Source organism: Penicillium nucicola, assembly GCF_028828085.1.
Source record: "Penicillium nucicola strain IBT 29836 chromosome Unknown utg000003l, whole genome shotgun sequence".
NCBI lineage: Eukaryota > Fungi > Ascomycota > Eurotiomycetes > Eurotiales > Aspergillaceae > Penicillium > Penicillium nucicola.
The window spans coordinates 1,889,591-1,906,502 of NW_026643127.1; the positions used below are offsets into that span (position 1 = coordinate 1,889,591).

General features: G+C 48.4%; 5 protein-coding genes across 5 annotated transcripts; 1 reads left to right on the plus strand and 4 right to left on the minus strand.

Annotated features, from left to right (window-relative positions):
• Positions 1-161: 161 nt before the first annotated feature.
• On the minus strand, positions 162-648 carry N7511_004283 (uncharacterized protein; the record flags this gene model as incomplete). Its single annotated transcript, XM_057126708.1, has 2 exons — positions 162-467; positions 526-648. 2 exons carry the CDS (start codon positions 646-648, stop codon positions 162-164), a joined length of 429 nt encoding a protein of 142 aa, XP_056985598.1.
• A 3,602-nt stretch (positions 649-4,250) lies between these two features.
• Positions 4,251-4,887, minus strand: N7511_004284 (uncharacterized protein; the record flags this gene model as incomplete). Its single annotated transcript, XM_057126709.1, has 2 exons — positions 4,251-4,703; positions 4,765-4,887. 2 exons carry the CDS (start codon positions 4,885-4,887, stop codon positions 4,251-4,253), a joined length of 576 nt encoding a protein of 191 aa, XP_056985599.1.
• A 2,785-nt stretch (positions 4,888-7,672) lies between these two features.
• On the minus strand, positions 7,673-7,975 carry N7511_004285 (uncharacterized protein; the record flags this gene model as incomplete). Its single annotated transcript, XM_057126710.1, has 2 exons — positions 7,673-7,911; positions 7,960-7,975. The coding sequence occupies 2 exons, from the start codon at positions 7,973-7,975 to the stop codon at positions 7,673-7,675; spliced, it is 255 nt and encodes an 84-aa protein (XP_056985600.1).
• Positions 7,976-10,671: 2,696 nt separating this feature from the next.
• N7511_004286 (uncharacterized protein) lies at positions 10,672-11,403 on the plus strand (the record flags this gene model as incomplete). The annotated part of the gene is made up of 2 exons (XM_057126711.1): positions 10,672-10,839; positions 10,900-11,403. The coding sequence occupies 2 exons, from the start codon at positions 10,672-10,674 to the stop codon at positions 11,401-11,403; spliced, it is 672 nt and encodes a 223-aa protein (XP_056985601.1).
• Positions 11,404-15,201: 3,798 nt separating this feature from the next.
• N7511_004287 (uncharacterized protein) lies at positions 15,202-15,871 on the minus strand (the record flags this gene model as incomplete). Its single annotated transcript, XM_057126712.1, has 3 exons — positions 15,202-15,403; positions 15,465-15,482; positions 15,537-15,871. 3 exons carry the CDS (start codon positions 15,869-15,871, stop codon positions 15,202-15,204), a joined length of 555 nt encoding a protein of 184 aa, XP_056985602.1.
• Between the last annotated feature and the right edge of the window lie 1,041 nt (positions 15,872-16,912).

Below are 16,912 nucleotides of genomic sequence, written 5' to 3' on the forward strand. Positions count from 1 at the left end.
TGACAAACTAAAATTGCAATCAGACAAACGTTGGCAGGTATGATATTGAACAAAGTGATGGAATCTATCGGTTTGTTGCGTTCTCTCTCACTTTCTTGTATCGCCTTGTCATGCGGAGCTCTCAAATCCAAGCGGCAAGATGGTGGCTCTACCCATGTGACTCAGACACTCCGTGCGCGCGAATGCAGTCTGCGAGCCAAGAACTCCGCATCCTGGAGCCAGCGTGACTTGATTTGCCGCTTGAGGTGCTGAATCCTGATCTCGTCGTGCATGTGCTGAGCAACGAGCCGTTCGTTGGTATCGTTGAGTTGCTGCGCTCGATTCCTCCTTCGACGGCCTCTTCTTTCCTTGCGATTGTCTCGGTAGCTCCTAATGATGGGTCTTTCTCCCGACTCTCCCGAAGAAGGATACTTTCGTTCCGGCTTCGCCGTGGAACACGCCTTCATAGATCTCGGTTGCCGTTGATTCTAATGGAGAATATCAGCTGGACTTCCAGGGCAAGAAGCAAGGAATAGGAAGACCTACCGATCTTGCTTTCGGTTCAGGATCAGCAATTGTCTCAGTGCTCGCCGCATAGGTTGGGTTGACAGAATTTTTGAGATTATCGTTGGAAGTATGCAGCTCAACGTGTGACGTGGAGTCTGCCATCATTGCTATCAATAATTGTTTGGAGAACACAGAGGCTGGAAATGTCCTTGTATTTGCGGGTTTGAAATAACTGAGGAATAAGACGCAGATGGGAGTTAGCACTGGTCAGTAGGATAGAGCCCCTTCGCGGCCTGGTGGTAGACTTCGCCAGATTGACCAAGCGGCCAAGCGCCCAGGTTCCTTTTTTGCGAAGACGGGCAATTCTGACGAGTAGGCCGAAGAAACAGGGTGGGGATACATCTTTGTGACCCTTGAGCTCGGGAGCTACACCCCCCAATAAACAGTGTCGGAGGGGTGAATAACCAGAATTGTGCTCCTCGTCCAGTAGTCACAGCTTGACGCTGCTTATGAAATGTGAGGAGGGAAACATCTACTGCCGGGTTTGTTTATTTGGTAAACAACGGACTTGGTCTGGAGCGTTTATCTCCCGTGCTGTTACTTCAGCCTGGAGACTTAAACAGCATTTATTCGTTTTGTCGTTTTCATTTCGACAGAACATATAGTATTCTTCACATGCTGATGTTTATTTATTGTAAGGTGGACAGGTCATTGATCCATTAGCTTTTGAACATTTGTATAGCACCGAACCAATCGACTTCCTAATGTTCTCATTTAAACGCAGATATGGTTGACCTTTGAGGCCATTCATTTGTTGTGGGGGGCAATGGTCAGTCTTTGAGCCTTCGACGGGATTTTTCTTCACAGTACCCAGATTCTTGTCTTTGTCTCCTCTTGGTTCGAGTATCTACTGGACACAATCAAGCAATCGTCACGGCGTTCATCGGGATCGACGGCGGACTCTAGTGACACGGTCGTAATAGTAATGAACGACATTGGAACATGCATATACAAGCGTAACGCCCGCTTTTTTTCTTCTCTTTCTCAATTTCTGGTCATTTACTCTTTGGCCTTTCCCTAGCTACAAGGTACGGTCAGCAAGAGGATTTGATTATTCATCACTTCGGACCAACCAATTTCAAGGTTCTATGTGGTGTAATGTAATCGGCCGGGTCACTGCCACAATTCAACATCATATGAATAGCGGTCAATCGCTCTTGACGGTCAACACTTGTGCGGGATTGTTGATACGCAATTTTATCTGATGATTGAATAATTGAAGTCGTTGAATTCGCGATGAACTGTGAGGAGAAGCTGTCCTGACACAAAATCTACTCTATGTATTCTTTTAAAGCGGACGATTCCTCCTTTCTAGCCGAAAGGAGGAAACGAATCATCTTACGGGAAGACATTAACTAACCAGATCAGGGGAAGACGGGCTTCGAAAGAGTAATCATGGAATTTAATAGACTGGGACAGATCTTAGCTTCCTCAAACAATTGGGCGTTTGAGTAATAATCCCCAGCACCACGAAGAGGTGTCTGTCCTATCGCTGGAGGCAACGGTAACATCTTAATCAATGGTAGCAGCAAAAAGCGCTCTGACATTGGATCAATGGTAGCAGCAAGGTGCGCTCTGACATTGGATCAATGGTAGCAGCAAAGTGCGCTCTGACATTGGATCAATGGTAGCAGCAAGGTGCGCTCTGACATTGAGGCAATGGTAGCAGCAAGGTGCGCTCTGACATTGGATCAATGGTAGCAGCAAAGTGCGCTCTGACATTGGATCAATGGTAGCAGCAAAAAGCGCTCTGACATTGAGGCAATGGTAGCAGCAAGGTGCGCTCTGACATTGAGGCAATGGTAGCAGCAAAAAGCGCTCTGACATTGAATCAATGGTAGCAGCAAAGTGCGCTCTGACATTGGATCAATGGTAGCAGCAAGGTGCGCTCTGACATTGGATCAATGGTAGCAGCAAGGTGCGCTCTGACATTGAATCAATGGTAGCAGCAAAGTGCGCTCTGACATTGGATCAATGGTAGCAGCAAAAAGCGCTCTGACATTGAATCAATGGTAGCAGCAAGGTGCGCTCTGACATTGAGGCAATGGTAGCAGCAAAGTGCGCTCTGACATTGGATCAATGGTAGCAGCAAAGTGCGCTATGAAACGGGGCGGGCGGGCAGGCTTTTATACTTTCAGGTACGGAGATCGAGAAAGGCCACGTACGCAACTCGAGAACTCGGGCCTCGCCGCCTCAGATCCATCAAGAAAAACTACTCCCATCCAGCCCCTCCGCTGGGCACAGTGACTCACCAATAGCTGACGTCAAATGACGCTAAGATCCTGGCTCAAAATGACCGATATGTTCATCACTGCGAATGCTGCTTTGCATTACCTTCTCGTTCCATATCTTTTTTGCATGGGGGCGACTACTTGGTGAAATGATCCCTTTCTGAGGGCAAGTCAAACCAAGACCGCCTAAGCTGTCAAGAACGTACGCAGTTGAAACTCTCAAATGCCTAGCGTCAATCATTCTAATCGGAGACTGGGGAATTTTTCCACCAGAGATAGTCTGAACGCTACGTACATTTAATGTTTATGAGTGCCGGGCATTCATTTTCATCGTAATCATGGCATGCAATTTTTTTTTTTTTTTCAATTATTATTTTTTATCTATTTGACCATCGAATCCTTCGTGCAGATATAGGAGTTCAGGAAAGCAGCGCCTCGGGCTGTCGTTGATAATGAGGGTTGGGCTAAGGCAAAAGCCCATCGGGGGAAGAATGATTGGCGCTTCGGGACATTTGCCCTCGTTCATTTCCTCGTGCACATACTTCGCTCCAACCGCGGTGTGAACTTCGTCCCAATTTCATTTCTGCTTCCTTGATTAGCTTTCTATTTTTGTTTGCGGCTCATAGGCCGTCGGCTGCTTACTAGGGATAGATTTATTTCGTGAAATTTTCGTCTTTCACCAATTGTAAACAGTCATTCTATCTACATGTTATTTTTAATTTGGTTGGAGGCCTGTGAAAGAACCGGCTTTGGCAAGGAAAATGTCCAAAAGAATAAGTGAACGTGCGGCGGTGCAGAAATTGTAGTTGTGGTCCGAAAGATCTCGATCTCCGCAGATGTATTGTCCTGTAGATATATATATAGGTTATACAAGGTATATCTCGTTAGACGTTCCAATCTCACCCTTCCAACACATCCATCCATCATATCAGCAAAGCCACTACAAATTCCATATCTCCGATGCAATATATTCTATGACACATATCTAGTTTATCCATTCATCGATTGTATTTGGAGTAAGGCGACAGTAAACAACAGGCTGAATTTATGAAGGTTGAACCCGCTAATTAGGCAGGTTACATAAGCCGAAGGGCCGCCACCAACCAAGTTACGTGGGCAACCTTCATTCTGCCCAATGGCGGGCCGGCATTGACCCGGCCTTGCCCGTCGGCCACATCCCTGTTCGTGGCTACATACAGGCGCGGATGTGCAAGTCTGGTACATGTAATCTCGTTACTCGAGGGACCCGCATAATGTTATCACGGAGCATTCATCGATTGTGTTCACTCAGGGCTTCCAAAGGCTATAGTCACTCGTGGGGTTCAATTCAAAATCCAATTCCAAGGAACTTGTTTCTTCATCTAGATCGTTGAGAGATTATTTCCGATGGTGCGATCTGCACCAGCCTACACACCAAGGCATCTCAATGGAACACCTCAATACTAGCACATACCAGTATCCATCAATCCGACATCATACACCGCAGGCGCTCGAGGTAAGACGAGCGTTACGTAGAATATCGACTGACCTGACCACGGAAGACGCCTCGGCATGACGGTCATGCCAAAACTTCCGCATGTCCTCCTTCTCCTGCCGATGAGACTGCTCCTGCTGCCGATGAGACTGCTCCTGCTGCCGATGAGACTGCTCCTGCTGCCGATGAGACTGCTTCTGCTGCCTCAGCTGTTCGCGTAGCTGCCGAATCTCGATCTTGTCTTGGCCGTGTTGAATCCTTGGCCGCTCCTTTTGCGTCCGAAGCTTTTCATCCCCGCGATCCGTGCTTCCCCGTCCTCTTTTTCGCTTGCATTGGGCTCGGCGGGACTTGTTAGCTGGCACGGCCAGAGCATGATCGGAAGAGGTTCTTGTTTCTTCTGGGCTTTGCGGTCTTGGGAGTCCCGGTGACCTGAACGTTGAGTGTGTCCAATCCTGATCAAGAGGGCGTCAAGCGTGCGATCATACCGAGGCGATAGAAACTGAGATTACTTACGCGCACTGAGTTTTGTTGAGCACTAGCAGCCAACTGCGAGGGCGTCATATGCCCAGGGCCCATGGAGTTCTTGATGCCAATGTAGGAAGCCCGTGGCTGGTAATATGCTGCGGGGCGGGCCATTGGTGGTACGTTTGCGCTTCAGCTCACCGAGGCGCACTAACAGTTGGAATCTTAGTCTCGGTACGGAGAGTGATTGTCAGGCGATGGGGATAGACAAAAGTCGAAAACTGTGACTGGGGACCATCCGGGAAACTTAGGGCTATTGATACGGCCGTGGAATTAAGCCGCTTCATCTGAGTGCAAGGCCCGGCACTGCGATAGAAAAATGGCGATTAATTAGTTTCACCGCGGAAATTAGAGATTCAATAGCGCGACATCTAGATCCACCTCTAACCGATTACGGACCGACGAAGGAGCTTCTGTATTGATCGACAGAGAGGCTTTTGCGATATTGCTCACACGTGGTACCTTAGTATAATCTCGGGTATCGGCCGATAAAATCTCGGAGCTGTGAAGACAGCCATGGTCAAACAGGTGACAGGCTGGCCACCAATACCTCCATCGACTTGCGGCTAGCGCTAAAGTCAGACTGTGAACATAGAGCGTTAGTGATCATGGACAACACAGAACTTTGGGGAATGAAGCTGAACATCTCTAAACATCTGGATTTCTCCTTTCATCGTCCTGCGATTTCTTCTTCTGGTCATCCTCAAGCAACAAAGCCCCCGTGAGAGACTATAGCCAGTGAATCCGTTCAAATTCAATATCGCATTCAAATCCACGACATGAGGTAGAATGGATGGGACAAGCCGTCTGGAATCCAATTTCTAGCCCAATCGTTGCACTGGCTTCCCTTACAGTAGAATTCGAAAACAGTTTACCCCTCGGACACTTACGCTTTGTTTCTCGGCCCGTACCCGAAACGACGCTAGTCCATATGAGGTTACACCAAAAATAACCCCTGTCCAGCAGTATCGTCATATATAACGTACTGGGCTGTAATGTATGATGAATCCTGGTAAATTACCGTATTTTCCCATAGAAAGTTCTAGCTAGGGACCTGGAAGGGGTGGGGGAGATCTGGCAATCTGGCTTGATCCACGCCCAACTCTCCTTCTTCCTCTCCCCGTAATCTTCGTCTTCATCTACATCTTACTGAACATAAACGAAAGCTGTACTTCTGTGTACTGCTGTAGAAGACTAACCCGGTAGGCTAATATGGTTCTCGTTCGTGCTTTTCATGGCTCTTGCTCTCCCTTTCCTCGCTTTCATTCTGGGCGTCTACTCACAACTGGTATCGCCCACCTATGTTGACAGACCTCCAGTGCCTTGATCGTCTGTGGATATGAGCTGCACCTCGTACCACGATGATTACATGTCTCAACCCCCAGATCTTGAACTATGGGAATATGATTCACAATATGCCCCTACACCAGGAAACTTCCGGAGCCCTTATGCTACACAGCACGATTGTAGTCCCTCTCCTTCGATCTCGCTCGAAGAAGAGCCCAACGTCCCAAGCCGATCTCAGCCGAATAATTTACCTCTGCTCCAGGAATCTGAGTGGGATGCGGACAAGATCTACGACGAGGATCCGCCGAGCTGTATCCACTACTTCATAGAATGGCGTGTCACCCTCAATAACAAGGCCGTGGTAAAGGATACGGAAGAAGACCTGGTATTGGCCCCGAGCGCCTACTGGCGGTTATTCCTGGAAAAAAAGCTACAAACTGTCCTTGGAGAGAAGGTCAGCCGCAACAAGAGGGTTAGGATCGATGACACAGCGATTGTCGTGGCAGTCAATGATCGTTCCCAGCGTGATTTGACCAAGCGCTTCAACAAGACCGAAATTGTCTGGGCTCCTATCGAGAAACAGTTGCGGATGTGGTCGAGTCATTTCTGTCGTGGAAGGAGACTCACGCTGAGGGTCTGTTTCAACTACGTAGAGGATTACACTTCTCCATCTGCTGGACGGAAAGGGGAGAAGAGAGGTAAATCTTCCGTCACCAAAAGAATGCTTGATGATCGGGATGCCCAGCTTGATGCTGAAGAAAATGCGTGCGGCCAACAATCAATTTGGCGCCGTGTTTATGACTTGATGAAATGTGGTTCGGCTGCATGCCATTTGGGTCCCTACTGTTGGCTGGATCCAATGGGGAAAAGGCATTACCGACTCCGCACGCAAACTCTCAGGCGTTTGGTTACTTATGTCGAGAAAGGTGGTACCTTGGAGACGCATAAAGACGTTCCGGATGAGATCCGGGATGAGCTCTATATGGAGGAACAGCAGAGACAGGACAAGGAAAAGCGCAAAGGCGGTAACATTCTTAGGGATGGAGGGCCGTATCAACCTATCAACATCAATGTTCACCCATCCCACTCTACTGGATTGGCCCCGATGACCCCGGATGATGCCCCGGAAGGGCTGAGACCTGTGACTCCTTTGAATATTCCTGGGTTCAAAGACGTAGCTGTCAAAGAATACGGTGAGTGGCTCGCATCGAATGTATCCGATGATACTCTCAAGGCTGGATTCCGTCAAGCGTGCGATATAACGCTTTCAGATGGCTTCGAACTTGAGCACATCTTCAAGGATCAAAACCCAAATTTCTTCGTCGACAAGGGGATCAAGCCCGGAATTGCCCGAAGTTTCGTAGAAAATATCCGTGACTGGGTGGAGAACGTGAAGAGAGTGATACCGATCGTTGAGGTGATGTGAAACAATTATTTTGGTGTAGCTAGCGGCCCTTCGGAGTTTTGATGAATAATATACATGAGATATATATAAATAGAGATATACTACGAAAGTAGACATCTTCACTTAGAGCATTTCCAAAAGATATGATGTGTAACTTGCAGGTTGAGTTGACGGAGCCAGATCGCGATGGCGCTCGATAGTCCCATATTAGCAGTATTTTCGACGTAAAGTTTCTTGCACGGCTTCAGTGAGGGTATCCGGCTTCCGGATTGCTTCAAGTAGCTCCTGAAGTTCTGTCTCGTCGCTGCATCGTATCTTGTCAATCAACGCGGACAAGGCATGGCGGTATTGTTGCGCTTCGTATTGGTAGGCAATGTCAATATCCTCTTGGGAATGACCTTGGCGGCAGGTTCGACCACTCACGCTGCTCACAAGCGTCCGTTGTCCTATATTAGGCTCAAAACAGGTTCACCGTACAACAGCATGCGACTTACCTGGTAATATAGCCATCAGATTTTGTGCACAGATCTCCAAGGAGCAGAGAAATGTTAGTGGGGGATGTAATTGTCACGCCGAGAGGGCCTCAGAAAGTAAGTTAACCGGCAGGCGGGCATATTACGTCATTTCGGTCAACATGAAGAGGGGAACTGCAAACATCCCAAAAGCGAAATAGCGCATTTCGAGCTAGGGTTCAGCATTCAATACGTGGGTGTATGTAGGTAGAATCGATTTTCGAGTATTACTGTACGAAGCATGAAGGCATAGATCTGGCATCTATAAGTTTGATAAAGAGTATAAATTGTCCCTTCGTTATATAATATCACATATTAGCACCGATCTCACCAAGGGCTCTAGGTGATGGTTCCAACCTCTTGTTTGCAACGACAGAGCCAGATTACAGATGGTCATACTTGCAGCATAACCAGCAACTAAAAGCCAAAAGGAACTAGAGAACAACCTACTGAGGGTAACTACATTAACGCCCTACACCTTTCCATTTGATGAAAACAAACAGTCAAAGTTGTGGTACCATGTAAAACAGAGGGCGCCTTCGACCACGTGTTATGCATGAGGCCCTTCGCTAGAAGCGGCAGGAATAAATTGGTTATGCGTTACTCGACAAGCACCTTGCTCTAGAAGGCGGGATTTGACCGGTGAGCGTTTCCTAAGTGCCGAAAAATGAGGATTCAACGAAAAAACATGCCATGGCCACTCCTCTGGACCTTTTTCTGCCCCTTCAGTTTCTTATGAATTTTGTACGAAATAGGTTTTAGTGCCTTAATGTTTAACAGTCAGGCCTGCGTGCCGAAAGTGGCCTCTGGCACTGTCTTGTCTTTCCCCAACTTGGTTGATACACCGTTCCAGAAAGGACCCAAATTCGCGGTCGGGATCATCTGCGTAGTAGCACCAATTGCGTCTTATGAAGCCTTTGAGTTCAGCAAAAAACTCCTCAATTGGATTCAGGTCCGGCGAGTACGGAGGCAAATAAACAAGTTTGACTCCAGCATCGGCACACATCTGCGAAATCCGCTCAGAGTGGTGAAACGATGCATTATCCATGACCAGAACAGACTTTGGCTCCGGCCATCTTCCGCAATGACGAAGAAGCTCATCGATGAAATCTTCGAACACAGCGGCATCCGTTGACCCACGAAAGACGCGAGTAAGCAAAATACCATCTTGCGCATATGCAGGCAGAATTTGATAACGTTCGTCACGGTGAAACTGTGAAACTTGTCGAGGTGCTACACCGAGTGGTGACCAGCCTGTCCGTCGGAAACCAACTCGTTTATCACATCCAGATTCATCAACATAAACAAGGTGGTACGACTCAAAATCCGAGAGATTATGAAGATAAATTTCTCGTAATTCGGCACTCTGCTCTTTAGCACTCTGTCGGGCGGTCTTTTTGGACCAGCCTTGGGATACAAGGGCCCTCCTAATACTAGAGGTGGTTGCTAGTATCTGAAATTCATCCCATAGAAAGATAGCCATTTCCTCTAGGTACAGACCTGGTTTTTCCAGCAGATGATCACAGAGGGCCTCGATCATTGGTGGTGTTATGCTTCTTCTCCGGCCGATACGAGTTGGAGGGGCATGAACTTGTCCAAACAGTCGCAAGTTCCTGCGGATGTTTTTGATCGTCTGTTCGCTACATTCTGCTGCCTCGGCCATTTGAGAACGGGTAAGCGACTGGCTTTGTATCATATCACTGATGAAATGTAGCTTTGACAGTGGTAGTCTCGGTGCCATATTGCGCAAAAATTCTTGCACTTCTCAGATGGTGGTGCTGAGAAGGATGTCACGTATGGAGGGGCAGCGGGGTAGGAGTTTCGTGTAAGATACGGTATTATACGTTAAGCAGTTGTCCTGGAATTAAAAAAGTTCTATTCTTAGGAATGGATTATTTACGCCTTATCTTAGAACGGATTAGCGTGGTTTCGGGTACGGCCCGAGAAACAAAGCGTGAGTCTCCGAGGGGTAAACTGTTTTCGAATTCTACTGTACCTCGCGATGAGCACGAAAACAGCATATGAAAGTGGTTGTGGTAGCATCCATCGTCCGTTTTTGTCCATCGCTAGTCTGCAATGCTCGGATATTGGCCGAAATAATATTGATCCCCCGGGCCCACGCTGCTCACAGCGTGTCGAGGCTGGAATCGAACTAACATTACTTCGTTTATTTGTAGCTCTTAGTCTAAGTAGATGGTCCCCTACAAGTCATCCACTGTGCACGCCACAGAATAACCAACTTCCCAGGGGAGCAATGTCTATCTCTCCTATCTTAGATTGACCAGTGGTGAGTATTCGAGCACCTCAGAAATGTATATATCGTAAAATTAGCGGCTGGACAAGTTCAATTCGTCTTTCTCTATCATGAATCTATCATGAACATGATTGTGGATACAGTATCCCCATGTTTTACACAGGGCGGCCGAACTGGGACTGTGCTCCACTGATTCCATGTTCAGCAGCAGGTTGGTCAACTGGCACTGTCTGGTCATTACTAAACTGACGTGCCGAGGATGTGGTACACCCGTGTGAAACCATATTTCGTGTAAAACAATATGGTTATCTTCACACTGTCACTGGATTTAAGTCTTCTTTTACCCGCCTCAACTGATGTGACCCCAACTTCTTTCTTTCTCTTTTGTGTGTTGCGGTTTTCTCGTTTCTTTTGCGACATTCGTCAAGTCATCGCTCACTATGGCCAAAATGCCAACCGCCTCGCGCAATCCTGCCGCGTCAGCACCCACCAGGGTTCGAAAGCCACAGACCGAAACGTCTGCCAAACGCGCTGTTCGAAATTTGCCGGCGACTGGCGTTGTGCGATCCAAGCCCGTCCCACGGGAGGTTCAGTTCCGAGAGACCTTGGTAAGCCATACACATTCTCCGTCCTGATTTGGCATTGGCTCACACATCTGTTTGATACAGAAGGCACATGCCACCCACCCGGCCGACCATATCGACTGCATCAATTTACTTGAAGCAGCCGAAGATGACCACCAGCAGCGCGCTGCCCAAATGGAGGAAAGCCAACAGCAAAGTGTCGCAGAAAGAGCCCAATTGTCCGCTAAAGTCCGGCAGCTTACAGCGGAGTGTCGCCAGTTACAGGGTGAAAACCGCAAATTGACAGAGAGCTTGGAAACAGCGACTGCCCAGGACCAAATGCCACGGGCTGAATACCAGGTGGCCTTGAAGGAACTTCAGACCTCCGCTTCTTCTCTATTCGGTCAGATCACGACCAAGATAAACGAGAGCGACCAAGCATACTTTTCCACTCTCTTGCCTGGCCCTGATGTGACCCAAAACTGGCAAGACCAAGACGCAAACTATCTGCTCAATCCTTCAGAAATCCCGGCACCCCCCATTCCGGGCTACTCTTCGTCCAATGTGCCTACCATGCCCCAAGCCGATCCATATGCGCATCTGCGTTAAGCAGCAGATTGGCCCCTGAAGGATAGGTGGAGCGAGGCGAACAGCCTATAGCGTTACTGTCCCATAGTTGGCCAACATTGGTATTTGAGTACAAGTTCTGTCCATACCTGTAGATCGTCTTTTCAATGAACCTATCCCACCTTAGCGCTACGATCAAATCTCTTGGTAGCGGGTACTCAAGATCCACTGGACTGATCTCCAATACCGAGACCGAATGACGCCTCGCTAAGCACTGGCCACAATGGACCAATATGAAGCTAACGGGGAACCGAGCTCAACTTCCGCGATGACCGTTAAATGCATGGCGTGACGGGATGATGATCTTCGTGCAGCCGACTTCTGACTAAGTACTGACTGAGTCAGTATCGCTTGCCCGAGTCTCCAAATGTGGTGAAGACGAGAATTGATCTTTCCCCTCATTGGTTCAATGAAACGCCCCGCCCCAAACTTTATCGAGGCTGGATATACCCGACGCCCCGCTTTTTCAGGGGTCGCAACTCATTACCGAATACAGGGCGCTCAGCATCTTCGTTGCACACACAGGCGCTCGCCTAGTGTTTGTATTTGCAATTAGCAAAACCATCCTTAACCGTGGCCTATCTCTATCTTCTCCGTTGACAGATGCACATAGCACATTGGTCGCAAATCACGGATAGAAAGCTAATGCGGAAGCGAATACGATGATGATGTAGATCGACAATGAGATATTCTCTGCCGAACTTGCATCAGAAACATCACTCCGTGGTCGGAGATCTTAAACGGCTTTGGCTAGATCCGGTGGAGCTCTGTGGGCCCAGAGAACGGTCTAGCCCGCGCGGATATGGGTTTGCCTCGGCCAGTGCCGACAAGCCCCTTTCACCCTTTTATGTCGCGCGACTCAGATCATCTAATATGCACATCTTTCCTATTATAGCCAATCACTCGGAGCTAGCAGCAAGGTCAAGCCCCGTTTTTCAGGGGGCGAGGCCGAAGAGTGGGCATTCATTGGATGTTCGCGTAGTCAGGGAGTGGGGAAGGGAAAAAGGACGACAGAAGCTCGTGCCTGGCCGATCTTGCGGATCTACCGGCCCCCTGCCGCGTCTCATCCTATGTACGGAAGACAGCTAACTGTGTGCCGGTAGCCGGCTTGACCCATGCAGATGGCTTCATTTAGGCGAACATTTCATCCGAGTTTGCTCCCTGCGCCGCTTGCATCTATGCTGACTGCGAATGACCGACTTCTCTCATTTGATAGAGATTCGAAACCTTATATGGAGAATGATTCAACACCATCCAGATTGCTATTTGATCTTTGATCTAGAGCGATATCAGCCAGAGCTTGGTCAATTAATGTAAGGTTCGACAGCATATTCAACTAGGGTATTCCCGGTATACATCTCTACCTCATCATGGTTTTCGGTCTCGGCCAATGATCAGAAATGGGCAATAAACTGCACTCTGATAACGGAGGATTGTGGAGCCCGGACCCGCCGTGGATGGAAAATCGGTCTAATTAATGCGAGGCAGGGATCGACCATGGAGCAAGAAAGTAGCATGCAGGTCAAGCGGGTCGATTTACTTCTTCAAAGCCCGTATTCGGGTCGTGCCTAGTCAATCGTGAGTTGCCTGCAAATGGGCAATCTAGCTGAAGCTTGCTCGTCTCTTATACTTGTCGTGAATTACAATCACACGGCGGGGGTGGGGGCTCCTCTGAGGACCCAGCGTAACATGCCGTAAAGTCGGCGTGCGCTTTTCACACGCGTGGTCCAATGAGAACTCTGCAAGAATCCCTGTAATTTTACTGGGCAGGACTTTTTGTTTTGTTTCCATACTGTCAACCAATGATAGTCGACAAATAAATGTAAAGGAGAGAAAAAGAGAAAAAAGATGGGCCAAAACAGACCTTCGGTGCGGGCCCTGGCGGATGTCCCACGTCTGTGCTTTTCATGGCGGCAAAACCCACTTGGTTTCCCTTCGGCGCTAAACCAGCAAGCGAGGCCCGGATACTACTTCTCTATGAGGGATGATTCGTTCTGTGGTCTGCTCTCCGGGGTTGCATAGCCCGCAAAGCCCGTAGCGCATTTTCTAAGACCATGATTTCCTGCTTAGCCCCAAGTCTGATATTTCTGAGTGATAATATCAACCACGCTTTAAGCGACCATAACGACAGACGATTCCCCACTTGGCCATAGCGTAAGGGGATCTAGGCTCTTCCAAAATCCGAGGATGTAACCCTCTAGATGGTTTGTGTCGACAGGACCGTGGAAATATTCATTTTCCCACAATCTATACGGCAATGGGGCGGATTGAGGGAAGCACTTTCGCTCCATTCGGGGTAATTGAAAGCTCCGAAAATATTACTCCAACTATACATTCGGCCTGTGAATGTTTGATCGAGACCCCTAAGATGTTGACGGGTTCGTATACCGATTAGCAAAGCATTTGAGATCGCAGGAGTTTCAGGAGGTTGTATTAGCTGTGCCTTTGGCCCTGTCATTGTAGTGGCTATTGATGAGAAGTAAACCTGTTGTGCTTTCGATGCACCCGGAAATAAAGGTGTGCGGAGGCTGATCTGCGGCATGCCGGGACCATCGTTGTGCCGCGCGGTTTCGCCTTGGTGATATTGAATATCATTCACCTGCTAGTCTAAAGCTGTTGGACTAATTACATCGGTGTTAGCACAGACGAACTGGAGAGGTAACCGAATGGGGCATCCTCGGCAATAGCTCGTGCAGCTATTCTATCGCACTTGTTTCTATTGTGGCGATGACATCGCTGGGTATGAGCGGGGCAGAGGTTGCAAATCTACACGAATGGTGCTCAGTATTTGGGTTGGAATAAATTGTTACCATCCAATGAAATACCTAGAATGAAATCAAATCAATGAAAATCACAAGAGGTAATAAAAGGCAGGCGGTTTGGGGAACAGACTGTGGTGGTATCTTACACTCCCAGCCACCAAGCGTGCCACCGATCACTACTCTGTATTGAATCTTTCGTCGCTGGCTTACCTTCCGGTTCTCCCGCGACACGGTAGACTAGCTTCCTGATTAGTACATATAGAATCGTGGCCAAAAAAATAAGATGATCTGCAGGGATCCAAGGTTGCGCTTGTCGAAAGAGCCGTCATGTAACCCAGAAGCGAACTATATCGGGGAAGCAGGAAGGGTGATCGCACCTGGTAAGACTTGGCTGTCTATATTCTGAACTTGGCCGCCAAATCCTTGTTTCTTTCATTGATGGAACGGATGGAGTGTTCGCTAGGACAGGGAGGGGGTGCTAGACGCGCTAGAACGCTGATCGATACGTAATTTTAGGTCACAGTAATCTCGGAGCACTGCGTTCGCGGCAATTTAGTTTGGTCGTTGCTCTTGGCTTTGCGAGGCTCCTGCACGTATATTAGTCCTTTGCCGATCGTTGTGGGCCGGGCCGTAATCCAGCCTCCCCGGTCCAATCAAGTCGTGGCATCATGGTTTCCACTCACGTGCGCTGTCTGTTAGCTGACAAAGCGGATCGGCCGGCTATAGGGGGGTTATCTAGCAAATTCACAGTGAACCAGCATTGTCTAACGTTGTTGATTCCGAGCTCGAGCCGCACGGGTGCTAACAGATCATGTGGTTCTCACTAGGTATGCAGGGAGTAGGGTGTGGGTAGGGTGTGGGTAGGGTGTGGGTAGGGTGTGGGTGTCAAGTTGTTCAAGGTATGTTGATCGATTACATTATTGCTAGGCTCAGGCTGCCTGATACTCCCGCCGAAAGAACCAATTAATTGCTTTGCACATTGCGAGTACTGCCACCAATGATCCCTCGCTCTCTGCCTTCATTGCGCGACACGCCTGGGGCGTCCTGGTTTTCGCCCAGTGCCTGGGCTATCCCTGCATAGAGAGTTGACTTGGTCTTTTAGCGTAGCCACTTCCTCTCTGAGCGCCGAGATCTCTTGGTACCCGGCCTGCATGCTTTCCACGCCTCGTCCCATGTCGTCGTTCCAGAAGTTTTGTTTTTCGAGCTGTTCCTCTATGGACCTATGTTCCCATCAGCATAAAATGAGCTTGAAGCAAATATTGCCGAGAGGCAGGCACGCACTGGACTCGGGCGTTCAAACTAGGAAGAAATTAGCGTCACTGGTAACTGTAATGAAGAGACAAATAGTCTTACTCTCCGAGGCACCTCAGACACTTGGCCATTGATACGGGAGCACCAGTCTCTCCATGATGCACCACTTCCGGTACGTGATCTGCCACACTTTTGGTCTCTGCCGCCCAACCGGCATCTGCATCATAGTCTATGTCTTCATCCATTGGCACATGGCTTTCTCCCGCATAGGATTGTGATTCCATCTCATACGGGCAGTCTTCATCTTGGGGGCCTGCAGCCGATTCAGGGATGCTCCAGAGGTCGAACGGTTTGGCTTTGGAAGCAAGGGCATCGCGAAGTTGGCTAGAGAACCGACCAAGGTTCTCCCCCGGACCGGGTTGTTGAAAGAGACCCATGGCTGAGGGTCTTGGTCTTGAGGGAAAAGCAGTGGTGAATAGATGTAGTGGGGGATGGGAACCACAGCCAGACCTTTCTCCAATGCTAGAAGTTGGGCTTGATTTATACTCCAGACAGACAGCTCGACAGAGCGCTCGGACCAATCCGAGAACTGGGGCCGTATACCCTGCTCAATAAGTACGCCGTTAGAATTTTTTCAGATACATACGCTACGAACGCAGATATATGACTAGACCGGACTGGCTTCCCTAGCCCTAGACTAACAAATTGCGCCCAATGTGTGCACCTAGGGGAAGCGGCTATACTACGTTGAGGGTTGTTAGAGGGAAATCTAGACCTCAGGCTTTTCTTCTTCGTGCAAGACATTCTGGAGCAAGTATCTAAGAAAATCTTACACCAAAGAGATGATTGTCGACAAATCAGCTGAGCCATTTCCCCTTCGTTTAATGACGATGCAGATCTCATTCGTTGCATGGTTAAATGTGAGATTTATACCAAACCCATACCTGAAGGTCAAGGCATGGTTATTAGCTGGTTGAAACTAATTAGTAGGCCGTTCTGTATCTGTGTAACCGTATAACTTCCCAAGGAAAGAATTTCACATCCCTGTCAACCTCATTAAACCGACTCCACTTGAGTAATTCGGGTCCAAGTGGGCATCAAGCCAGTTGCACATTTCCTACTATACTATGATTCTACTAGCTCAGCCGAAATAAAAAGAATATGATTTATTTCTATTGTTATTTTCATTTTTTACCCTGCATCCAATCACCGATACAATGTGCCCGGCTGTATTGAATGGGTATTTCATTATTAAACCTCATTTATTTGCGAGCTGTGAGTTTTGCTATGGCCGCCCCCCAAATGACGCCTTGTTCAAAGTAGGAATGGTGAGTTGAATGTACATCAGTTATATTCTCGCTGTCTGCCGTTCTAACCCGTCCATTTCAGTGTTTGTTTCCATCGCGTGATTTCCTAGTTGACGTCTGTTCCTTTACTCTTGCACATAGCATATCTACCACGATGCCGAAAGAGAAGTA